We start from the raw sequence: 25,412 nt of genomic DNA on the forward strand, positions 1-25,412 counted from the left end.
GGCTCTGGGGGGATCGGGGGGCTCAGGAAGGATCGGGCGGCTCAGGAAGGATCGGGGGGCTCTGGGGGGATCGGGGGGCTCAGGAAGGATCGGGGGGCTCAGGGAGGTTCGGGGGGTTCAGGGAGGATCGGGGGGCTCTGGGGGGATCGGGGGGCTCAGGAAGGATCGGGGGGTTCAGGGAGAATCGGGGGCTCTGGGGTCTCACACCCAGCGGGGCAGCAGCAGCCGCAGGGATGGGATCGGGGGGTCCCCCTCAAGCGGGGGTCGCTCCTCTGACCCCCCCACATACCCAGGACCCCCATGAGGGCGGTCCGGGGCTGGTTGGGACCCCCGTGATGGCAGCAGCAGCTCCGGACCCCCCGCTCCTCGTGGCTCTGCGCTCTCCTCTCTCTCTCCCTCACTCCTCACCCTCTCCTTTCCCTTTTCCCCGTTTCTCCTGTTCTAATTCCGTCTCCGCGCGTCCACGCGGTTCCGCAGCGCCCCCCCCGCCCCTGCGTGCCCCCCACCACCCCCGAGTGCCCCCAAATCCCCCCCCTAAACCCCCCCCGAGTGTCCCCAAACCCCCCCCGAACGTCCCCAGCGCCGCCGATCCCCTCAGCTCCCCGCGCTAATCACAGCGATAACAGCAATTAACGATCAATTAACGGCCTGGGGGGGGCACAACCCCTCGAGGACCCCTGGGAGAGGGGCTGGGGGCCGGGGCATGAGCACACGCGTGTCCATTTGCACACACGTGTCCATGTGCACACACGTGTCCGTTTGCACACACGTGTCCATTTGCACACACGTGTCCGTGCAGGTGACGCGGGTGGGGGGGGCAGGATAAGGGGGGGGGGGTCCCCAGGGTGCCCCCACCCCTTCCTGAGGGAGTTTTGGGGGGGTTCAAGCAGGAGGGGCAGCGCCGCCCGTGCCTCCGGTGGGGTCTCCGGAAATGGGGCGGGGGTCGCAGCAACGGGGGGGTCCCGGATGGGGAGGGGGGGCACCTCGGGGTGTCCTGGATCGGGGGCAGGAGCGGGGTGTCCTGGGGTGGCTCCGAGAAAGGGGGGCCCTGGATCGGGGGTACCTCGAGGTGATGGAGGAGAGTTGGGGGGAGGAACCAGGGGCACCTCACGGTGATGGAGAAGAGGGGGGAGCATCAGGGGCACCCGGGATGCTGAAGGAGGCGAGGGGGGGACCGGGGGCACCCCGAGGTGGTGGAGAAAAGGGGGGGCACCAGGAGCACCCCCCGAGGTGATGAAGGAAGCGGGGGGGGCACCAGGGGCACCCCGAGGTGATGGAGAAGAGGGGGGAGAGCACCCCAAGGTGATGAAGAAGAGGGGCAGCACCAGGAGCACCCCGAGGTGATGAAGAAAAGGGGGGGCACCCGGGGCACCCCGAGGTGGTGAAGAAGAGGATGGGGGCAGCACCAGGGGCACCCCGGGATGCTGAAGGAGGCGGGGGGCAGCACCAGGGGCACCCCGAGGTGGTGGAGAAAAGGGGGAGCACCAGGAACACCCCGAGGTGGTGGAGAAGAGGGGGGGCACAGCTGGGGGCACCCCGAGGTGATGAAGAAGAGGATGGGGACAGGACCGGCGACACCCCGGGATGATGAAGAGGTGATGAAGAAGAGGGGGGGGAGCACCAGGAGCACCCCTCGAGGTGGTGGAGAAAAGGGGGCAGCACCAGGGGTACCCCGAGGTGATGGAAAAGAAGGGGGGGGGTCCCCCAAGCTGCCGGCCGGGGGGGGGGGGGTCGCGGGCACCTCGGCCTCGCCCCTCGCCCTTCGCCCCTCGCCCCCGTCCCCGCTCCGTGGCGGAGCCTCCGCTGCTCGCGGGGCCGGTGCGGGGTCCCGGAGCCGCCTCCCCCCGGTTCCCCCCACCCCCGGTCCCCGCCGCCGGTCGGGATTGGCGGCGCCGCCGAGGCACCGCCCGGCCCCGCAAGTCTCCAACTTTCTTCCCGCCGCCCCTCATCATCATCATCATCATCATCCTCATCATCACCGGGGCCGCCGGTTCTCCCGGAGCCCCGCGATGCTCCGCCGCCGCCTGCCCCTGCTCGGGCCCGGGCTGCTGCTGCTGCAGGTACCGGGGGGGGCTCCGGGACCACCGGGACCACCGGGACCATTGGGGGTGCGCGGTTACCGGGCAGGGGCGGAAATTGAGGGGGGGTCGTGCATTATTGGGGGGTGCAGGAGAAATCCGGGGGGTCCTGGCGAGGAGGGGTCGTGGAGATTTTTTGGGGGGGGTCATGCATTGGGGGGGTCGTGCAGTTATTGGGGGGTGTAGGAGAAATCCAGAGGGTCCTGGCGAGGGGGGGGGGCGTGGAGATTTTTGGGGGGGTCGTGCAGATTTAGGGGTCCGGTTTTGGGGGGGTCGTGGCAGTCACGGAAAGAACGGAGGTTTGGGGGGGGGGGGGTCAAGCGTGACTTGGGGGGTGCAGGAGAAATCCGGGGGTCCTGGCGAGGAGGGGGAGGTTCGTGCAGGTTTTTGGGGGGGCGTCGTGCATTGAGGGGGGGCTGTGGCAGTCACGGAATGAGCGGAGATTTGGGGGGGGGGTCCAGCAGACACTGGGGGGGGGTGAATGTGAGAGTTTTATGGGGGGGTCCTGCACCCCCCTCCCCTCACCCCAAGCTGGAGGGGGACGCGGGGCTGTCCCGGAGTTGTGGTGTCGGGGGGGGGTCCCATGGGGGTGAAGCCCCCCAGTTTTGTTTTCCTGCCCCCCCCCCATTGCAGAGCGCGGGAGGCGCCGTCTGGCAGGTGCGGGGGGGGGGGGCAGCGAGACGGAGTCTGGGGCGGCCACGGATTTGGGGGGGGCCGGGGGGGGTCGGAGCCGCTGCCCCCCCTGCCCGAGGGGGGCTCTGGGGACCCCTTGTCCCGCACCCCGCACCTGCAGCAGACCTGGGAATGGGGGGGGGGGAGCAGCAGGGGGACCCCCCCACCGTGCTGGGGACCCCATGCAGGATTTGGGGCGGGGGGGTCCCCAGCTGTTCTGTGTGCGAACCCCAAAATCACCTGCGGAGGTGACGCCTCATCCCCGTCCCGACTCCTGCACGGATTTGGGGGGGGTTGGGGGGGGCTTCTCCCACCTCACCCAGAGCCCCCCAACCATGGGGAGAACTCACGGGGGTCTGTGGGGTGGGGGGGGGGGTTTGGGGGACCCCCCCCCCTTTTGCTGCTCGGTGGGAGCTGAGGAGCGGCTGCAGCCGCAGAGACCCCGACTCCCCCCCCCCCAGCGATGTCCCCCCGTCCCCAATCGTGTCCCCCCCACATCCTGGAATGGGGGGGGGGGGCTGTGATGGTCAGGAGTGGAGGGGAGGGGGTGTCGGGTGGGAGGGGGTCGCGCTCATCCCCCGGCAGAGCAGATCAGATTTCCCGACGCTCCATTTTTTTTTTTTTTACTTTCTGTGTTTCATGAATAAAATCAAACGAGTCAATTCCCTCTCGGGAATTGGATGCACATCAGGGACCGACCCCCCCCCGCCCTCCTCTCTCCCCTCCCTCACCCTCCTCCTCCTCTCTGCACCACGCGACCCCCCCAAGGCAAAGCCTCCTGTAACTTGTCCGTCTGTCTGTCTGTCCGTCCGTCTGTCCCTGGAGGGGGGGGGGGCGGGACGTGTGCCCGAGTGCGGGGGCGGCTCGGCGTGACCCCCCCCCCCTCACCCTCCTCCTTTCCCCGTGTCCATCCATTGCGGAGCATCTGTCGGTGCTGGAGCTGCTTCAAGATAAATGGGTTTGTTTTGATCAAATCCGGAGCGGGGCGCTGCCCTGGCCCCCCCCCCCCCGGCCCCTGCCCCACCCACACGAGCAGCGGTGCTGAGGGGGGGGGGGGGGGCTCCAATTTGGGGAGGGGGGCACGGATGTGGCTCGGGGCATGGGGTGGGCGTGAGGGGCGCAGGAAGCTCCAGGAAGATGCTTTGATTCGTTTGGGGTGAGGGTCCAGGACCCCCTGACCCGTTTGGGGTGAGGGTCCAGGACCCCCTGACCCGTTTGGGGTGCGGGGGCCGGGGTCTGCCCAGCCCGGTGCCCACCGAGTGCCAGGGAGGGGCACCGGAGCCATTCGTGCCCCGGGCTCTTCGGGACTCTTGGGGAGAAACTTTGCCGGGGTCTTTTGGGGGTCAGGAGGGAACTGGGTGGGTGGGGGGACCCCAGGGTGTGGGGAACCCCGAGGTGTGGGACCCTCGAGATGTGGGACCCCCAGGGTGTGGAGACCCCCGAGGTGTGGGACCCCAAAGGTGTGGGACCCCAGGATGTGGGAATCCCCAGCATGTGGAGACCCTCAGGGTGTGGGGGAGACCCCCAGGGTGTGTGAGACCCTCAGAGTGTGGGACCCCCAGGGTATGAGACCCCCAAGGTGTGGGACCCCAAAAGTGTGGGACCCCCGAGGTGTGGAACCCCAGGATGTGGGGACCCCCGTGCAGAGACCCCCGGTGTGGGGACCCCCGAGTTGTGGGACCCCCAGCATGTGGAGACCCTCAGGGTGTGGGGGAGACCCCCCAGGTGTGTGAGACCCCCAAGGTGTGAGACCCCCGAGGTGAGACCCCTGAAGTGTGGGGACCCCCGAGGTGTGAGACCCCCGAGGTTTGGGACTCCCAGCCTGTGGAGACCCCAGGGTGTGGGGACCCCCGAGTGTGGGACCCCCGTGGTGTGGGGACCCCCGGGATGTCACCCCCGTGCCCTGGCTCTGCTGGCGGTGCCACCTGGGTGCCATTGGCATTTTGGGCTCGACCCAAAACCGGACGGACGAACCCCCCCAGCCCACTGCTCCCACTCTGGAGGTCCCCCCCAGGCCCCCCACCCTTGCTGGCAGAGGCACGACCCCCCCTCTGATCGCCCCCTCCCTCCCCAGCCTTATTTCCATCCATTCCATTCTTTTCTATTCATACAAAATTAAATTTTGGGCTCCCTCGGGGTGCAGCCGAGGGGTTCATCCCCCCCAGGACCCCCCCAGGCCCCCCAGGCCCCCGGGCTGTGCCTCGGGCTCGTTCTCTGAGCAGCCCCCGGTGCCACCCTGGGTGCCCCTGGCATGGGGTGACCCCACCCGGGCCTGGGCAGGACTCGGCGGAGGAGGAATTGGGCAAGATCGGGCAGGATCGGGCAAAACGGGCGGGATTGAGGCGCGGCGGGATGGCTGAGCGCCTCGGCAGGACGGACACGGCGATGTCCGTCTGTCCTTCCTCACCCCGCTCCATGCCGGGATGGGCCTGGCCACACCCCGTGCCTCAGTTTCCCTCTGTGACACCTGAGCGTTGCTGGCAGCTTTTTCCTTCCCAAATTAACCCTTTGCAGGCAGATCCGGCTGGCTGAGAAGCACCTGAGCGTTGCTGGCAGCTTTTCCCTTCCCGGATTAACCCTTTGCAGGCCAATCCTGCCTCGCTCTGCCGTGTGGGTGGCCTGCGACGCCAAACTCATCCACTTTGTCCCTTGCTGTCACCCCGGAGGTGCCTCCTGGGCTGCCGACAGATGGTTTCTCTCTCGGCAGCTGCTGCCAGCCCGTTCCGCACAAGGACACCCCAATTCCGCCTCCCCAGCTCCCGGTTTTGGGGAGAATTCACCCGAAATTCGGGCTCGGAGGTGTGCAGCACGTTTGGGGCCAGGGGAGGGAGGATGTGGGGTTTGTGTGGGGTCGGGGGTGCCTGGGGGTGCTGAGCTCTGGGTGCTGGCTGAACCCCCGGTGCCCCCGGTACCGGGATGGGCTCCGGGCGTGTCCCGGTACCGGGATGGGCTCTGTGAATGCCCCGGGGCCGGGATGGGCTCCGGGCATGTCCCGGTACCGGGATGGGCTCTGTGAATGCCCCGGGGCCGGGATGGGCTCCGGGCATGTCCCGGTACCGGGATGGGCCCCGGGCAACCCCTGGGGCTGGGATGGGCCCCGTGCATGCCCATAAGGCCGGGATGGGCTCTGTGAATCCCCCCGGTGCCCACAAGGCTGGGATGGGCCCCGTGCACCCCTTGGTACCGGGATGGGCCCCGTGCATCCCCATAAGGCCGGGATGGGCCCCAGGCAACCCCTGGGGCCAGGATGGGTTCCGTGCATCCCCCGGGGCCGTTCCTGTGCCCACCAGGCCGGGATGGGCTCGGTGCCTCCCCCAGTACCGGGATGGGCTCCGCGCACCCCCGGGACCAGGATGGGCTCTGTGAATCCCCCGGTGCCCCCGGTGCCGGGATGGGCCCCGTGCATCCCCCGGTGCCATGATGGGCCCCATGCACCCCCCAGTACCGGGATGGGCTCTGTGCAACCCCCAGGGTCGGGATGGGCCCCATGCACCCCCTGGTACCGGGATGGGCCCCGTGCACCCCCCGGTACCGGGATGGGCCCCGTGCACCCCCCGGTGCCGTTCCTGCAGCTCCCCGAGCCGGGGCCGCCGTTGCGGCGGGTGCCGTGTGTGCTCAGCATGGCTGAGCTAATCTATCGCCAAACAAACACACAGTGTTATTCCGAAAGAAGGTTTCCAAGCGACTCATTTCCCTTTTTTTAATAACTCTTCCCTCTGGTGCCCTTTGCACCCCAAGCTGGGAGATTCAATAAGGCTGGAGCCTGGAGCGTGGCTGGCGCAGCCTCGGCGAGGGGGGGGAGCAGCGGCTGGGGAAGGGGGGGCACCCCTGGGTGCCCCCCAGCCAGACCCACCCACCCCTGCTCTCCCCGGTGCCGATCTGGTCCGCTTTTATTGCTTTTCCCTATTTTTAATTGCCATTTTTCCTCTGGGGATTGGCAGAGGTGGCCAGGATGGGGAGGAGGTGGGGGGGGGGGGACAGCACAGCTGAGCCCCCACCGCCAATCATCACACCCTTGCCAATTAACACTCCCTCATTAATGACTTTGCCCGCCCTTTCTGCATCCTCTCAAGGAGCCCCCGCAGCCGGTGACCCAAATGTGGGGGTGACACCGAGCTGAGCCCCCCCCAGCCCCCAGCCTGGCCCAGCTCCAGCCTCGCCGCGGTGCCTGGCTCAGCTTTGGAGGTAAATGGCCCAGGAAAGATGAAGCTTCCTCTGCCGCCGCTTGGATTGCTGCTGAAGGAATAATCACATCCCTGGGCCCCCCTCCCTCCCCTCCCCGCTTTTTTTTTTTTTCCCTGTTGCAAAAGGAAAGTCATTGTGGAGGAACAGAGCAGGGAATCCATCCCAAATCAATCCTAAACCAATCCCAAATTAGTCCCAAATCAATCCCGAATCAATCCCGAATAAATCCCAAATCAATCACAAATCAATTCCAAATCAAACCCAAATCAATCCCAAATCAGTCCTGAAAGAATCCTGAATGAATCCATAATCAAACCCAAATAAATCCCAAATCAATTCCAAATCAAACCCAAATAATCCCAAATCAATTCCAAATCAATTCCAAATCAATTCCAAATCAACCCCAAATCAGTGCCAAATCAGTCCTGAATCAATCCTGAATGAATCCCGAATTAGTCCCAAATCAATCCCAAATCAATTCCAAATCAAACCCAAATCAACCCCAAACCAACCCCAAATCAATCCCAAATCAATTCTAAATCATCCCAAATCAATCCCAAAAAAATCCCAGATCAATCCCAAATCAACCCCAAATCAATCCCAAATCAATCCCAAATCAATTCTAAATCATCCCAAATCAATCCCAAAAAAATCCCAGATCAATCCCAAATCAACCCCAAATCAGTCCCAAATCAATCCCAAATCAATTCTAAATCATCCCAAATCAATCCCAAATCAGTCCCAAATCAGTCCCAAATCAGTCCCAAATCAATCCCAAATAATCCCAAATCAATCCCCAGATCCCCTGTGCCACCCAGAGTTGGTGTCACACCGGGGGTGCCCCTCTCGTTGTCCCCATTGTCCCCTCGGGGCAGAGGAGCTGCAGCCAAACCTCACCTGGCACCTGTGCGAGGAAAACGGGGCTGAGTCCAACCCTGGGGGTGCCAGGGGGTGCCAGGGGGTGCCAGGGGGTGCAGGGACACTCTGTGCCCTGCTCCTGGTGGCCGCCGGCCCCTGATTGGGGTCAGGGTCCTTGTGACCCCAGAGGGTCCCCAGTGCTCCTGGTGGGGTTTCTTGGAGGGTTTTAATCAAAGTTTGATGTGGGGTGAAAATGGGGGTGAATTCAGCTCTGGGGGGCACCAGGAGGGTGCCAGGGGGGTGCCAGGGGGGATCAGGGACACTCTGTGCCCTGCTCCACGTGGCTGGGGTGGGTCACGCTCCTTGTGATCCCAGAGGGTCCCCAGTGCTCCTGGTGGGGTTTCTTGGAGGGTTTTAATCCAAATCCACTGTGGGGTGAAAAAGGGGCTGAAAATCCAACCCTGGGGGGCACCAGGAGGGTGCCAGGGGGATGCCAGGAGGGTGCCAGGGGGGATCAGGGACACTCTGTGCCCTGCTCCACGTGGCTGGGGTGGGTCACGCTCCTTGTGACCCCAGAGGGTCCCCAGTGCTCCTGGTGGGGTCTCTTGGAGGGTTTTAATCCAAATCCACTGTGGGGTGAAAATGGGGCTGAATCCAAACCTGGGGGGCACCAGGGGGGTGCCAGGGGGGTCCCAGGTGGGTCCTGGTGGCACCCAGCACCTGGCTGAGGTGGGTCATGGTCCTTGTGACCCCAGAGCGTCCCCAGTGCTCCTGAGGGGTCTCTTGGAGGGTTTTAATCAAAGTTTGCTGTGGGGTGAAAATGGGGCTGAATTCAGCTCTGGGGGGCACCAGGAGGGTGCCAGGGGGGTGCCAGGGGGGTCTTGGGGGGGGTCCTGGTGGCAGCCAGCACCTGGCTGAGGTGGGTCACGCTCCTTGTGACCCCAAAGGGTCCCCAGTGCTCCTGGTGGGGTTTCTTGAAGGGTCTCTTGGAGGGTTTTAGTCAAAGTTTGATGTGGGGTGAAAACGGGGCTGAATCCAAACCTGGGGGGCACCAGGAGGGTCCCAGGGGGTGCCAGGGAGGTCTCAGGGGGGGTCTCAGTTGGTCCTGGTGCCTCCAGCACCTGGCTGGGGTGGGTCATGGTCCTTGTGACCCCAGAGGGTCCCCAGCACTCCTGAGGGATCTCTTGGAGGGTTTTAATCCAAATCCACCATGGGGTGAAAACGGGGCTGAGTCCAACCCTGGGGGGCACCAGAGGGGTGCCAGGGGGTGCAGGGACACTCTGTGCCCTGCTCCTGGTGGCCGCCAGCCCCTGGTCACTCCTTGTGACCCCTCAATGCTCCTGAGGGCTTCTCTTGGAGGGTTTTAACCAAAATCCACCGTGGGGTGAAAACGGGGCTGAAAATCCAAACCTGGGGGGCACCAGGAGGGCACCAGGGGGGTCCTGGTGGCACCCAGCCCCTGGCCGAGGTGGGTCATGGTCCTTATGACCCCCCCAGCACTCCTGAGGGGTCTCTTGGAGGGTTTTAATCAAAATTTACTTTGGGGACTTTGCTGGTGCCCCCCGATTCCTGTGGGGGCACAGATCCCAGCTGGCACTGGGGATGTCAGGAGGGTCTGCAGGTGACACCCAGGGGACAACCTGGCATTTTCCCCCCCCTCTGGTGACCTTCTCAGTGGCCCTGCCTCATCCAGGGAGGTTGTGGGGGGGCTGGGATTGGGATTTATGATCCCTCCTGATACGATCTTATAAAATTTCCCGGGCACACTGGAAATTACATTTCCATAGCTCGGGAGCAGCGATCTCTGCGAGCGCCAATACCTGCCACTTTTATGGCTACATTTATTGCAATAATAAAGTGAAACGCTGAGGGAAGGGCTGAGGGGTGCCTGGGGGGGGGGGCAGGAGGTGGGGGATGAGTTACTGAGGGTTTGGGGTGCCCCGATTTTGGGGGGGATTCGGGTGAAGCTGCTGCGTTTCTGCTGAAGAGCTGGGAGAGGGGTAGAGGGATCTGGTTCTGCTGGGGGGGAACTGAGGCAGGAGCATCCTGAGGCCCATCCCTGGTGCTGGGGATGTGGGAATGACGTGGAACCCATCCCTGCTGGCTGTTTGTCCCCACACCATGAGCTCCCTGTGTCCCCCATATTTTGGGGGATTCGGGTGAAGCTGCTCCCTCTCTGCTGTCACCATGGAAGAGGGGTAGAGAAATCTTGTTCTGTTTGGGGGAAACTGAGGCAGGAGCATCCTGTGGGGCCATCCCTGATGCTGGAGATGTGGGAGGGATGTGGGACCTGGCTGTACTCCCTTGTCCCCACACGCCATCCCCATGAGCTCCCCCTGTCCCCCCAATTTTGGGGGATTCAGGTGAAGCTGCTCCCTCTCTGCTGTCACCATGGAAGAGACGTAGAGGGATCTTGTTCTGCTGGGGGGAAACTGAGGCAGGAGCATCCTGGGGGCCATCCCTGGTGCTGGGGATGTGGGAATGACGTGGAACCCATCCCTGCTGGCTGTTTGTCCCCACACCATGAGCTCCCTGTGTCCCCCATATTTTGGGGGGATTCAGGTGAAGCTGCTGCCTCTCTGTTGTCATCATGGGAGAGACGTAGAGGGATCTTGTTCTGCTTGGGGGAAACTGAGGCAGGAGCATCCTGGGGCCCATCCCTGGTGCTGGGGATGTGGGAATGACGTGGGACCCATCCCTGCTGGCTGCATTTCCTCCTCCCCACGCCATCCCCTTGAGCTGCCCCTGTCCCCACGTCCTCCTCAGGGGGGTGACCATGAGGACCCCCCCCCCCCCCCCCCCACCAGGGACCCCCACAAGGAGCTGGGCGCCCCCCAGATTCAACCAGGGCTGTTCCAGGCCTGTTGTTCAGCTCAGGGAGCTGCTGGGTGACAGCCACCAATGTCCCCGTCCCCTGCCACCCCCGTGTCCCCTCTCTGCCGGCTGCTGCCCCCCTCCCACACCCCCTCTCCCCCTCCCTCTCCGTTTATCTCCTGTTTTCCCATTCATTCCCTTTTCTCCTCCAGCCCAATGAGTCACACAAGCCCCGAATCCTTTGCCTGCCGCCGTCTCCTCCCTTCTATTATATTTTTTTCCTTTGCTCTTAACAGCACTTTTCCCTTTTTCACCCGTGGGGGGAGAAACTCGGCTTGTACATTTATTTATTTTATTTTTTTTTTCCCCAGCTCCTACCTCACCACGAAGCCCTTAAAAGTAATAAATAAATAAAACAAACGGCTGAGGAAAAGAAAAGGCAGGAAACGAGTGACAGGGAAAAGGAACCGAAACAAAAAAAAAGAAGGAGGAGGGAGAGAAAAAAAAAGTCCTACTCGGGCTATGAAATATTTATTAGCCAGCGCGTGCCGAGCCCGTTAATAAAGCTCCAACATTTGCATATTTATTTTTTTTTCCTGTCAGCGAGGAGCAAGGTGAATGTTTGGGGAGTGAGGGCACAGCTGATCCAAAGCTGATCCCCCCTGGCCCCCTGAGGGCCCTGGTCCTGCTCCAGGTGACACCGGGGCTTGGGCACGACGCTGTCACCGGGAGTGGGACCCCAGCACGGGGCTGGAAGGACCCCGGGGTGGGTTTGGTTGGAGTTTGGTTGGATTTGGTAGATTTGGTTGGAGTTGGTGGGTTTGGTGGGTTTGGTTGATTTGGTTGGATTTGGTGGGTTTGGTTGGATTTGGTGGGTTTGGTGGGTTTGGTGGGTTTGGTTGGATTTGGTGGATTTGGGTGGATTTGGGTGGATTTGGTTGATTTGGTTGGATTTGGTTGATTTGGTTGATTTGGTTGGATTTGGTGGGTTTGGTTGATGTGGTGGGTTTGGTTGGAGTTGGTTGGATTTGGGTGGCTTTGGTGAATTTGATTGTATTTGGTTGGATTTGGTGGATTTGGTTGTATTTGGGTGGATTTGGTTGTATTTGGGTGGATTTGGTTGGATTTGGGTGGATTTGGTGAATTTGGTTGTATTTGGGTGAATTTGGTGGGTTTGGTTGGATTTGGTGAATTTGGTGGGTTTGTTTGGGTTTGGTTGGATTTGGTTGGATTTGGTTGGATTTGGTTGATTTGGTTGATTTGGTTGATTTGGTGGATTTGTTTGGGTTTGGTTGGATTTGGTGAATTTGGTGGGTTTGGTGAATTTGGTGAATTTGGTGGATTTGGCTTTGGTGAGCTCATCCAGACTCCTCTGGCTGAGGAGGTGCTGGAGTCAGATTCACCTGTTCTGGTGCTGGGGGTGCCCATCCCAATATTGGGGTGCCCATCCTGGTGTTCAGGGTGCCCATCCCAATATTGGGGTGCCCATCCTGGTGTTCAGGGTGCCCATCCCAATAGTGGGGCACCCCTTCTCTGTGCTGGAGTTGCCTATTCTGGATTTGGGGTGCCCATTCTGGTTCTGGGGTGCCCATCCTGGTGCAGGGGTGCCCATCTTGGTGTTTGGGGTGCCCATGCCAATATTGGGGTGTCCCTTCTCTGCGCTGGGGTTGCCTATTCTGGTATTTGGGGTGCCCATCCTGGTGTTTGGGATGCCTGGCCAATGTTAGGGGTTCCCATCCCAATATTGGGGTGTCCCTTCTCTGTGTGTGTCACCATGTGTGCGTGTCACTGTGTGTGTGTCACCGTGCATGTCACCATGTGCGTGTCACCGTGTGCGTGTCACTACATGTGTGTCACCATTGTGTGTGTCACTGTGTGTGTGTCACCGTGCATGTCACCATGTGTGTGTCACCATGTGCGTGTCACTACATGTGTGTCACTGCGTGTGTACACACGAGAGATCTCTGAAGCCAGGGTGTGCAATTTGGGGTTCATTGCAAAGGGCCGAGTGCAGGGACCCTGCTGGGAGCTGCCAGGCACAGCTGGAGCAGGAATGAGAGGAGAGAGGGGTAGAGAGGGTGAGAGGGTCAGAGAGTAATGGAGTAAAAAGGTAAGAGAGTAAAAGGGTAAGAGAGGTAAGAGCGTGAGGTTCCCGTTACAACACAATAAATCTTCTTCTGTGCTGAATATTCTAATTCTCAGTCACCAATCTAGTCCAAGATACAAATCCTACAGCATTTGCACACAGCCTGTAAGAATCATTACATCACCACACTGGGTTACATTTTAAACCCTAAAAACTCCTCTTTGGGCCCCTTCTGCCAAGCCAGCAGGGTCTGCTCTGCCCCTTGGAGCTGCCTGCAAGCAGAGGGTGTTGTTCCATCAAAAGGGGATCACCTTCAGCCAGCCACACCATTGCTTTCCAGTTGTTCAGTAACTGAGGGATCTCAAAGCTTGCTTTCATTTCAATCTCTCTTATAGTTTCCATATTCTCAGAATCAATCATATTTATAAGGCTTTCCTGTTTCATCTCCCCCAACACTCCACCTGTCTGTCTGTGTGTCTGTCCGTCCTGGCTCACCTAAACTTGCTTTCACTTCAATCTCGCTTAAAATTTCCATAATCTCACAATCTTTTGCCAATCATATTTACAAGGCTTTCCTGTTTCATCTCCCCCAACACTTCACCTGTCTGTCTGTCTGTCTGTGACCCCCCGGCTCACCTAAACTTGCTTTCCTTTCAATCTCAATATAGTTTCCATTATAAGTCTATAGTCCATTATCTCCCCCATCATCCTCACCCGTCTGTCTGTGTGTCTGTCTGTCTGTGATCCCCCTCCGGTTGCTTTCATTTCAATCTCACTTATAATTTCCATAATCGCAAAAATCTTTTGCCAGACAATCGTATTTACAAGGCTTTCCTGTTTCATCTCCCCTGTCTGTCTGTGTGTCTGTCTGTGTGTCCGTCCATCCGTGATCCATCCTGGCTCACCTAAACTTGCTTTCACTTCAATCTCATTTATCATTTCCATATTCTCAAAATGTTTTGCCAGACAATTATATTTATGAGGCTTTCCTGTTTCATCTCCCCCAACATCTTCACCTCTCTGTCTGTGTGTCTGTGTGTCTGTCTGTGTGTCCGTCCATCCATGATCCATCCTGGCTCACCTAAACTTGCTTTCACTTCAATCTCGTTTATCATTTCCATATCCTCAAAATGTTTTGCCAGACAATTATATTTATGAGGCTTTCCTGTTTCATCTCCCCCAACATCCTCACCTGTCTGTCTGTCTGTGTGTCTGTCCATCCTGGCTCACCTAAACTTTCATTTCAATCTCGTTTATAATTTCCATATTCTCCAAATCTTTTGCCAGGCTTTCCTATTTATAAATTTTTCCTGTTTCATCTCCCCCAACACTCCACCTGTCCATCTGCGTGTCCGTCCGTCCGTGACCACCCTGCCTCACCTAAACTCGCTTTCCTTTCAATCTCTCTTATCATTTCCATAATCTCACAAACCTTTTGCCTGACAATCCTACATTTAAGTCCTTCCTGTTTCATCTCCCCCATCATCCTCACCCTCCCGGCCACGCCTGGGCTCGCCGGGCGGCTCCCGCAGCCCCGCGGAGCCGCAGCAGCAGCGGGAGATGAATGGGAGCTGTCAGAGGCACCTTGTTTGCTGCTAACCTTTGGAAATGCCACGGCGCCCCGGGCCGAGGCTGCCGGGGGGAGCGGCCCCGCGGGAATTGTCGCTCTGCACCTCCAATTAATCTCCTGGTGCTAACGAAGGCGGCGGGGTGACAGGGGAGAGGATGGGATGAGCCCGCGGCCGTGGGGAGAGAGGGAGAACCACGAGAAGGGGAGAGGGGGAGGATGACAGGGAATGGGGACAGGGAATGGGGAAAGGGGATGGGGACAGGGTGGGGACAGGGTGGGGACAGGATGAGAAAGAGGATGGGGACAGAGTGGGAAAGGGGATGGGGACAGGGAATGGGGAAAGGGGATGGGGACAGGGTGGGGACAGGGTGGGGACAGGGATGGGGACAGGGAATGGGGACAGGGAATGGGGAAAGGGGATGGGGACAGGGTGGGGACAGGGTGGGGACAGGATGGGGACAGGATGAGAAAGAGGATGGGGACAGAGTGGGAAAGGGGATGGGGACAGGGAATGGGGAAAGGGGATGGGGACAGCGTGGGGACAGGGTGGGGACAGGGATGGGGACAGGGATGGGGACAGGGTGGGGACAGGATGGGAAAGGGGATGGGGACAGGATGGGTAATAATGGGGACAGGGTGATGGTATTAATGGGGACAGGGATGGGGACAGGATAATGGTAATAATTGGGACAGGGTGGTGATATTAATGGGGACAGGGTGGTAATAATGGGGACAGGGTGGTGGCAAAAATGGGGGCAGGGTGGTGGTGGGACAGGGACAGGCTGATGGTACTAGTGGGGACAGGGTGGTGGTGGGGATGGGGACAGGGTAGGGACAGGGACAGGCTGGTGGCAATAATGGGTAGGACAGGATGGGGGCAGTAGGGACAGGGACAGGCTGGTGGTATGAATGGGGACAGGCTGGTGGGATTCATGGGGACAGGGTGACGGGATTAATGGGGACAGGATGATGGTAGGGATAGGGACAGGGTGGTGGCAATAATGGGGACAGGGTGGGAAAGGGGATGGGGACAGGGTGGTGGCAATAATGGGGACAGGGTGGGAAACGGGATGGGGACAGGGTGGTGGTAATAATGGGGACAGGGTGGGAAACGGGATGGGGACAGGGTGGTGGTAATAATGGGGACAGGATGATGGTAGGGATGGGGACAGGGTGGTGGCAACAATGGGGACAGGCTGACGGCATTGATGGGGACAGGGTGGTGGTAGGGACAGGGCCAGGCTGGTGGCATTAATGGGGACAGAGTAGTGGTAGGGACAGGGAGAGTGTGGTGGCATTAATGGGGACAGGCTGATGGTATGAATGGGAACAGGATGGTGACATTACTGGGGACAGGGTGGTGGTATTAAGGGGGACAGGATGGTGGTAGGGACAGGAACACACTGATGGCATTAATGGGGACAGAGTGGTGGTAGGGACAGGGACAGTATGGTGGCATTAATGGGGACAGGATGGTGGTAGGGATAGGGACAGGCTGGTGGCATTAATGGGGACAGAGTGGTGGCATTAATGGGGACAGGATGGTGACATTACTGGGGACAGGGTGGTGGTATTAAGGGGGACAGGGTGGTGGTAGGGACAGGAACACACTGATGGCATTATTGGGGACAGGGTGGTGGCATTAATGGGGACAAGGTAGTGGTAATAACGGGGACAGGGTGGTGCTAGGAGCAGAAACAGGCTGATGGTGGGCATGGAGACAGACTGGCCATGGGGACAGGCACAGGCTGGCTGCAGGAATGGAAACAGGTTGGCAATAGAGATGGGGACAAGGCTGGCGCAGGGACAGGCGGTGGCGGTGGCAATGAGGCCTTTGCTGGGGCTCTTGTGGGGCTCCGCTCCCCCCAGCGCTGCTGGGGCTGTTCTGCCATCACTCCCAGCCCCTGTCTCGGGGTGCTGCAGCTCATCCCAACCCCCAGCAGCCCATCCGAGCCCCCCTGTCCCCCCCTTGCTGCTCCCCTCCCCTCCACCAAGGTGACCGAGGCTCTCGGGGGAGCGGCTGCCGGCGCTTGGCCCCGGCAGCAAATGGGATGTGAGCGGCCGTCAGCGCCGGGCCTGCCAGACCAAATTGATGCCGAAGGCACCGAGAGCCTTCCCCGGGCCCTCCGCAGCTGCCGCCGGCCCTGCCCGCATCCCCTGGGCTGCCGCACGGGGCCTGCGGGCACGCGGGGCTGGAGAGCAGCCGAGCCATGGATTGGTGCTGGGGGGTGAGGATGAGGATGAGAGGGGGTGAGGATGAGGAGAGGGGTGAGGAGGGGGCAAGGATGACGATGAGGATGAGGATGAGGGTGAGGATGAGGATGAGGATGAGGAGAGGGGTGAGGAGGGGGTGAGGATGAGGATGAGGATGAGGATGAGGATGAGGATGAGGATGAGGATGAGGATGAGGATGAGGAGGGGGTGAGGATGAGGATGAGGAGGGGGTGAGGATGAGCAAGGGGTGAGGATGTGGATGGGGGGTGAGGATGAGGAGGGGGGTGAAGATGAGGATGAGGAGGGGGGTGAGGATGAGGATGAGCAGAGGGTGAGGATGAGGATGAGGATGAGGGTGAGGATGAGGATGAGGATGAGGATGAGCAGAGGGTGAGGATGAGAATGAGGGTGAGGATGAGGATGAGGATGAGGATGAGCAGAGGGTGAGGATGAGGATGAGATGAGGATGAGGATGAGCAGAGGGTGAGGATGAGGGTGAGGATGAGGATGAGGATGAGGATGAGCAGGGGGTGAGGATGAGCAGGGGGTGAGGATGAGGATGAGGATGAGGATGAGGGTGAGGATGAGGGTGAGGATGAGGATGAGGATGAGCAGGGGGTGAGGATGAGGATGAGGATGAGGATGAGGATGAGGATGAGGAGGGGCTGTGCAGGTGCAGCCGTGCGTGTGACAGTGAATAGCAGCATCCCAGGTGACCCGTGCGGCAGCAGAGCCCCTCACTGGGCAATGCTGAGAACAGAGTGGGAGGGGCTGGCACTGAGACCCCCCCGAGGCGCGTCCAGGAGGGTCGGGGACACTGGGGACAGGGGATGGGGACAGGAATGGGGACAGGGATGGGGACAGGGGATGGGGACAGGGATGGGGACAGGAATGGGGACAGGGATGGGGACAGGGATGGGGATGGGGACAGGGATGGGGACAGGGATGGGGACAGGGTGGGGACAGGGAATGGGACAGGGATGGGGACAGGAATGGGGATGGGGATGGGGACAGGGGATGGGGACAGGGATGGGGACAGGGATGGGGATGGGGATGGGGACAGGGAATGGGGACAGGGATGGGGACAGGGATGGGGACAGGGGATGGGACAGGGATGGGGACAGGATGATGGTAATAATGGGGACAGGATGGGAAAGGGGATGTGTCCAGAGGGTTTGGGGGCACTGAGATCCCCGCAAGGCGTGTCCAGGAGGTTCGGGGGCACTGGGGACAGGGATGGGGACAGGGATGGGGACAGGGGATGGGGACAGGCGTGTCCAGGAGGTTCAGGGGCACTGAGATCCCCCCAAGGCGTGTCCAGGAGGTTCAGGGACACTGAGACCCCCCCAGGCGTGTCCAGGAGGTTCAGGGGCACTGAGTTCCCCCCCAGGCGTGTCCAGGAGGTTCAGGGGCACTGAGACCCCCCCCAAGGCGTGTCCAGGAGGTTCAGGGACACTGAGTTCCGCCCCAGGCGTGTCCAGGAGGTTCAGGGACACTGAGATCCCCCCCAGGCGTGTCCAGGAGGTTCGGGGGCACGTCTGCCCCCCGCCAGGAGGCACCGAGCAGGAGCACGAACACGAATATTATGAATATTTAACGCGAGGTGTTGGGCACCTGCCCTAAATGCCGACAGGGGGGTGACCTTGGCTCCCCTGAAACCTCCCCGTTCGTGCTCATCCCCGCAGGCTCCGGGCCCCCCCAGCCCCCCAGGGCTGGGCGGGGGCTGCGGGGGTCGCCCCGCGCTGCCGGTGCCGCAATCGATGGCTCCCGGCTGCAGCGCTGCTCTGCAATTCCCTTTCATCCATCCCCCAGCAGCTCCTGGGGAGGGCTTGGGGGGATTGGGGGGATGCCAAGCTGGCCCCGAGCCCGCAGGGGTTGGGGCGCCGCTGTTACTGCAGGGATGGGGGGGGTTTGGTCTATCCGTGCCACCCCCCCCAGCCCCTGGCGCTGTCGCACAGCGAGTGTCTGTCTGTCCGTCTGTCTGTCTGTCTGTGCCCCTGTGCTGCCGCTGCCTGACCATCCCTGTCCCATCCCTGTCCCTCCCTGTCCCATCCCTGTCCCTCCCTATCCCTTTTCTCTCCCATCCCTGCCCTTCCCTGTCCCGTCCCTGTCCCTTCCCTGTCCCCTCCCTGTCCCATCCCTGTCCCTTTTCTCTCCCATCCCTGTCCCTCCCTATCCCATCCCTGTCCCCTCCCTGTCCCCTCCCTGTCCCTTTTCTCTCCCATCCCTGTCCCATCCCTGTCCCATCCCTGTCCCCTCCCTGTCCCATCCCTGTCCCCATCCCTGTCCCCTCCCTGTCCCTTTTCTCTCCCATCCCTGTCCCCTCCCTGTCCCCTCCCTGTCCCATCCCTGTCCCTTTTCTCTCCCTTCCCTGTCCCTCCCTATCCCATCCCTGTCCCATCCCTGTCCCCTCCCTGTCCCTTTTCTCTCCCATCCCTGTCCCTTCCCTGTCCCTCCCTGTCCCTCCCTGTCCCTTCCCATCCATTCCCATCTCAGCCTCTTCCAACCCAACCCCATCACCCCCCCCCCTCCCCTCACCCCGCACGGACGGGATTGAAAAGGGAAACTGAGGCAGGGGAGGAAGGGCAGAGGCACCTGCGGCACTGCCGGGGACCGGCCTTGGCTGCCAGCCCTGGCTGAGATGGAAATTCAGCTCAGAAACCTCCAGAAACCCTTCCCGGAGGTGGGGGCTCGGCAGGATGAGCTGCCGTGCCCGATCCCCGTGGGCTGCAGCCCCCAGACCCTCGCTGGGGGTGTGTGGGAGGATTTGGGGGGCTCCCAGTGGGGTGTGAGGGTCCCGGGGGCAGAGATGGGGTGCAGAGCCCACCCCTCTCAGCTTGGGGGTGCCCCCTCTCGCTCTGCCCTCGTTCTTTCCCCGTCCCGGTCCTGGCCCTCCCTCTCCGGCTGGCGAGGGCGCCCGGCTTTGAAGCTGCGTTGAAAAATAGATAAGGGAGAAATGAGCGGCGAGCTGGGAGAGAGCCGGGGGCAGCGGGGGTGCGGGGATGGGGGTGCGGGGATGGGGGTGAGGGGATGGGGGTGAGGGGATGGGGGTGCGGGGATGGAGGGGCGGGAATGGGGGTGAGGGGATGGGGGGGCAGGATGGGGGTGCGGGAATGGGGGTGCAGGGATGGGGGTGAAGGGATGGGGGTGAGAGGATGGGGGGGCAGGGATGGGGGTGAAGGGATGGGGGTGCGGGGATGGGGGGGCAGGATGGGGGTGAAGGGATGGCGGGGAGGGGATGGGGGTGCGGGAATGGGGGGGCAGGATGGGGGGGCAGGATGGGGGTGCGGGAATGGGGGTGCAGGGATGGGGGTGAAGGGATGGGGGTGCGGGGATGGGGGTGCGGGTTAGGGTTAATAAAATATTTTATTTTATAAATTAATATTTTATTTTTCTAAAATTAATATTTTTGTTACATTCTTTTAATTCGATTTATTTTTCTTATCTTTAAAACCGATATTAAACCAAATATTTGATATTATACAATATTTTATATAATATTTTATATTATAAAATTTAATTTTATTGAGAGCCATCCTGTGGGGTGAGCGATGCCAGCATCACCCCCAGCCGTGTCAGGAGCCATTCCCTGAGCCTGCCTCGATTTCCCACGTTCCCCCCCCCCCCCCAGCCCCTCCAGCTGCTGCCTCTGCTCATCTCCCCCTCCCCACTCCCCCTCCGGGGCTCCAGGTGACCCCGGGCAGCTCAGGGTGACAGTGATTGACGAGCCCGGGGCTGCCACAGCAGCTGGCAGGGCAGGAGGGCACGGCGGGCACCCCGCGAGGATGAGGATGGGGGCGCGGGGGTGAGGGACAGGGTGGGGTCCCAGGTTGGGGCTGGCAGCTGGATCTGCTTGGGGAGGGGAGCTCGGGGAGGGGATGGGGGGGGCTCAGCCCAGCTGGTGCAGGAGGGAGGAGGAGGAGGGAGGAGCAGGGAGAGGATGAAGAGGGTGTGGGAAAGAGGATGAGGAGGGACGAGGTGGGAGAGGATGAGGAGGGTGCAGGCAGAGGGATGAGGAGGGAGGTGTAGGTAAGAGGATGAGGAGGGTGCAGGAAGGAGGATGAGGAAGGGGCTGTAGGTAGGAGAACGAGGAGGATGCAGAAAAGAGGATGAGGAGGGAAGAGTAGGAAGAGGATGAGGAGGGTGCAGGAAAGAGGATGAGGAGGGAGGAGGTGGGAGAGGATGAGAAGGGTGCAAGTGAGAGGATGAGGAGAGAGGAGCAGGGGAGGGAGGGTGAGGAGAGTGCAGGCAGAGGGGTGAGGAGGGAGGAGTAGGTAGGAGGATGAGGAGGATGCAGGAAAGAGGATGAGGAAGGGGCTGTAGGTAGGAGGATGAGGAGGGTGCAGGCAGAGGGGTGAGCAGGAGAATGAGGAGGGTTCAGGTGCATGAGCAGGTGCATGCAGGAGGATGAGGAGGGAGGGGTAGGTAGAGGATGAGGAGGGTGCACGTGGAGGAATGAGGGGGGTGCAGGAAGGAGGATGAGCAGGGTTCATGCAGGAGGATGAGGAGGGTGCAGGCAGAGGGCAAAGGACGGTTCAGGTGGGAGAATGAGGAGCGGGCTGTAGGTAAGAGGATGAGGAGGGTTCAGGTGGAAAGATGAGGAAGGAGGAGTAGGTAAGAGGATTAGGAGGATGCAGGAAAGAGGATGAGGAGGGTGCAGAAGGGAGGAGGAGGAGGGAGGAGTACGTAGAGGATGAGGAGGGAGCAGGCAGAGGGATGAGGAGGGTTCAGGTGAGACGATGAGGAGGGAGAAGTAGGCAGGAGGATGAGGAGGGTGCAGGAGAGGATGAGGAGAGTGCAGGCAGAGTGACGAGGAAAGGGCTGTAGGTAGGAGGATGAGGAGGGTGCAGACAGAAGGACAAGGAGGGTTCAGGTGGGAGGATGAGGAGGGAGGAGTACGTAGAGGATGAGGAAGGTGCAGACAGAAGGATGAGGAAGGGGCTGTAGGGAGAGGATGAGGAGGGTGCAGACAGAAGGATGAGGAAGGGGCTGTAGAGGATGAGGAGGGAGGAGTACGTAGAGGATGAGGAAGGTGCAGACAGAAGGATGAGGAAGGGGCTGTAGAGGATGAGGCTGTAGAGGATGAGGAGGGTGCAGACAGAGGGATGAGGAAGGCCACGAGCACAGCTCACACGCTCTCCCCTCTCCCCCAGACCGTGTGCGCCGGCGGCCACATCCCCAAAGCCTTGGGCTACCTGGAGATGGGCGCCTCGGGCCTCCTCAAGGACGTCCCCTACGGCGCCCTGAACCCCCCGGCGCTCAACCCCGGGCACCTGATCCCGGCAGAGCCGCCCAGGGTGGGCACGGGCACCGCGGCGGGCGCCTCCCACAGCCCCTGGCGCTGGCAGAAGAACCAAACGTCCCTGGAAGCCCCGAAGCCCCGCGGGCACCGCAAGCCCAGCCTCAAATCCAGCCGCGCCAAGAAGATTTTCGGCTGGGGCGACTTCTACTTCAACATCAAAACGCTCAAATTCAGCCTCCTGGTGACGGGCAAGATCGTCGACCACATCAACGGCACCTTCAGCGTCTACTTCCGACACAACTCCTCCAGCTTGGGCAACGTCTCCGTCAGCATCGTGCCGCCCTCCAAGGCCGTGGGCTTCGAGGTGGTGGTGCCAGCGCTGCCGGGCCCGGCTCCGCGTGCCCAGCAGAGCACCCTGCCCGAGGGGCGCCCGGCCAAGGCGCTCAATTGCCACGTGGAGTACGAGAAAACCAACAGGGCCAGGAAGAACAAGCCGTGCCTCTACGACCCCTCCAAGGTTTGCTTCACCGAGCACACGCAGAGCCACGCGGCCTGGCTCTGCTCCAAGCCCTTCAAGGTCATCTGCATCTTCATCTCCTTCCTCAGCATCGACTACAAGCTGGTGCAGAAGGTCTGTCCCGACTACAACTTCCAGCAGGATAATCCCTATTTTGGCTGATGGCAGGAGGGGTTTTGGTGGCACCCACAGGAGCCTCCTCTTCATCACTGTGACCTTCAAGGTCATCGGCATCTTCATCTCCTTCCTCAGCATCGATGGTGCAGGTCCCAACTACAACTTCCAGCAGGAAAATCCCCATTTTCAGCAAGAAAATCCCAATTTTCAGCAAGAAAATCCCCATTTTGGCTGATGGCAGCGGGGCAGGAGGGGTGTTGGTGTCATTTGGGGGTCCCTGTCACCGCCACTGCAGCCTCCTCTTCATCACTGTGACCTTCAAGGTCTTCTGCATCTTCATCTCCTTCCTCAGCATCGACTACAAGCTGGTGCAGAAGGTCTGTCCCGACTACAACTTCCAGCAGGATAATCCCTATTTTGGCTGATGGCAGGAGGGGTTTTGGTGGCACCCACAGGAGCCTCCTCTTCATCACTGTGACCTTCAAGGTCATCGGCATCTTCATCTCCTCCCTCAGCATCGATGGTGCAGAAGGTCCCCACTACAACTTCCAGCAGGAAAATCCCCATTTTCAGCAAGAAAACCCCCATTTTCAGCAAGAAAATCCCTATTTTTGCTGATGGGAGCAGGACAGGAGGGGTTTGGTGGCACCCACAGGAGCCTCCTCTTCCTCACTCTGACCTTCAAGGTCTCCTGCATCTTCATCTCCTTCCTCAGCATCGATGGTGCAGAAGGTCCCAACTACAACTTCCAGCAGGAAAATCCCAATTTTCAGCAGGAAAATCCCCATTTTCAGCAGGAAAATCCCCATTTTGGCTGATGGCAGCGGGACAGGGGGATAAGGGGGGTTCTGGTGGCATTTGGGGGTCCCTGTCACCCCCACAGGAGCCTCCTCTTCATCAGTCCATGCTGGCTTGTGGGGCAGGCGGTGCTGGGGGTCCTGGACCCCACCCAATGCTGTCCCAACATTGGGGTTCAGTTGGGGCTGGGGGTTGCGGGTTCCACCCCAAAATTACATCCCACCCCTGCAGCATCACGGGGTACAGGCAGTTCCGGGGGTCCCACCCGTCCCTCAGCCCCCCATTTTGGGGTACAGGCAGTTCTGGGGGTCCCATCCATCCCTCAGCCCCCCATTTTGGGGTACAGGCAGTTCCGGGGGTCCCACCCGTCCCTCAGCCCCCCATTTTGGGGTACAGGCAGTTCCGGGGGTCCCACCCGTCCCTCAGCCCCCCATTTTGGGGTACAGGCAGTTCCGGGGGTCCCATCCATCCCTCAGCCCCCCATTTTGGGGTACAGGCAGTTCTGGGGGTCCCATCCCTCAGCCCCCCATTTTGGGGTACAGGCAGTTCTGGGGGTCCCTCCATCCCCTGAGACCCATAACTGGGGTACACCTGTTCTGGGGGTCCCCATTGAGACCCCATCATTGGGGTACAGGCAGTTCTGGGGGTCCCCTCCACTTCCTGAGACCCATTCCTGCAGCCCCCCATTTTGGGGTACACCTTGTTTTTTGGGGTCCCTTCCACCCCTGAGACCCCATCATTGGGGTACCCCTGTCCTGAGGGTCCTCCATTGAGACCCCATCACTGCAGCCCCCCATTTTGGGGTACACCTTGTTTTTTGGGGTCCCTTCCACCCCTGAGACCCCATCATTGGGGTACCCCTGTCCTGAGGGTCCTCCATTGAGACCCCATCACTGCAGCCCCCCCATTTTGGGGTACACCTTGTTTTTTGGGGGTCACCTCCAACCCCTGAGACGTCATCATTGGGGTACACCCGTTTTTGGGGTCCCCCATTGAGACCCCATCATTGGGGTACACCCGTTTTTGGGGGTCCCAGGCCCTCCTCCACTGACACCCCATCACTGCAGCACTGGGAATCCCGAACCCCCAAAACCCCTTGAGACCCCCCCCTACCCCCCCAAAACCCCTTGCGACCCCCCCCACCCCCCCAAAACTCCACCCCTGCCCCTCCCCATTGGGTACAACTGGTGCTGGGGGTCCCGACCCCCCCCTCCCCACCCATCGAGACCCCTCCCCACCCACCGAGACCCCTCCCCACCCATCGAGACCCTTCCCCACCCACCGAGACCCCTCCCCACCCACCGAGACCCCTCCCCACCCCATCGAGACCCCTCCCCATTCACCGAGACCCCTCCCCACCCATCAAGACCCCTCCCCAACCCATTCAGACCTCTCCCCACCCATTGAGACCCCTCCCCACCCATCGAGACCCCTCCCCACCCATCGAGACCCCTCCCCATCCACTGAGACCCCTCCCCATTCACCGAGACCCCTCCCCACCCATCGAGACCCCTCCCCATCCACCGAGACCCCTCCCCATTCACCGAGACCCCTTCCCACCCCATCGAGACCCCTCCCCACCCACCGAGACCCCTCCCCATTCACCGAGACCCCTCCCCATCCATCGAGACCCCTCCCCACCCATCAAGACCCCTCCCCACCCACCGAGACCCCCCCAAATGCAGCTGGGGGAGGGGGGGGGGTCCATGCAGGACCCCCAATATTGGGGGGGCACTGGGGGGGCGATGCCAACTCTGGGTTTGGCACAATGGGGGCACATTTGGGTGCTTTTTTTTGGGGGGGGAGGGGGTCTCAGCCCTTCTGCCCCCTCCTCTCGGGGGGGGGAGGGGCTTCTTCTGCATCTTTTTGGGGTTTTTTTGGGTTTTTTTTTTTTTGTAAAGAAAATGAAAATGGAAAAAAAAAAAAAAGTGGAAAATAAAGGAAAAAAAAAAAGCCTGGGAAAATCCAAAGGATTTTGTTGGTCCAGCCACGAGTGGGGGTGCGGGGGGACCCCCGGAATTTGGGATGGGAGGTGTAAGGATTGGGGAACCCCAAAATTCGGGATGGGGAATGCAGGGACCCCAAATAGGGATGGGGGGAAGTGGGACCCTAAAATTTGGGATGGGGGGGTACAGGGATAGGAGAGCAAAATTAGGGATAGGGGGGTGGAAGGAAGGGGGACCCCAAAATTAGGGATGGGGGACCCTAAAATTAAGGATGGGGGATCCTAAAATTAAGGATGGGGGGGGTGCAAGGATGGG

General features: G+C 60.7%; 1 protein-coding gene across 2 annotated transcripts; it reads left to right on the plus strand.

Moving 5' to 3' along the window:
• Positions 1-1,952: 1,952 nt before the first annotated feature.
• Positions 1,953-24,262, plus strand: NXPH4 (neurexophilin 4). 2 transcript variants are annotated; one of them, XM_066567650.1, is made up of 3 exons: positions 1,953-2,060; positions 21,631-22,350; positions 22,503-24,262. In XM_066567650.1, exons 1-3 carry the CDS (start codon positions 2,010-2,012, stop codon positions 22,776-22,778), a joined length of 1,047 nt encoding a protein of 348 aa, XP_066423747.1. In that variant the 5' UTR covers positions 1,953-2,009; the 3' UTR covers positions 22,779-24,262. The 2 variants fall into 2 exon arrangements, with proteins under 2 accessions (XP_066423747.1, XP_066423748.1); XM_066567651.1 differs by having other exon boundaries at positions 21,631-22,620.
• Positions 24,263-25,412: the final 1,150 nt, after the last annotated feature.

This window comes from Molothrus aeneus, chromosome 30, assembly GCF_037042795.1.
Source record: "Molothrus aeneus isolate 106 chromosome 30, BPBGC_Maene_1.0, whole genome shotgun sequence".
NCBI classification, from domain to species: domain Eukaryota; kingdom Metazoa; phylum Chordata; class Aves; order Passeriformes; family Icteridae; genus Molothrus; species Molothrus aeneus.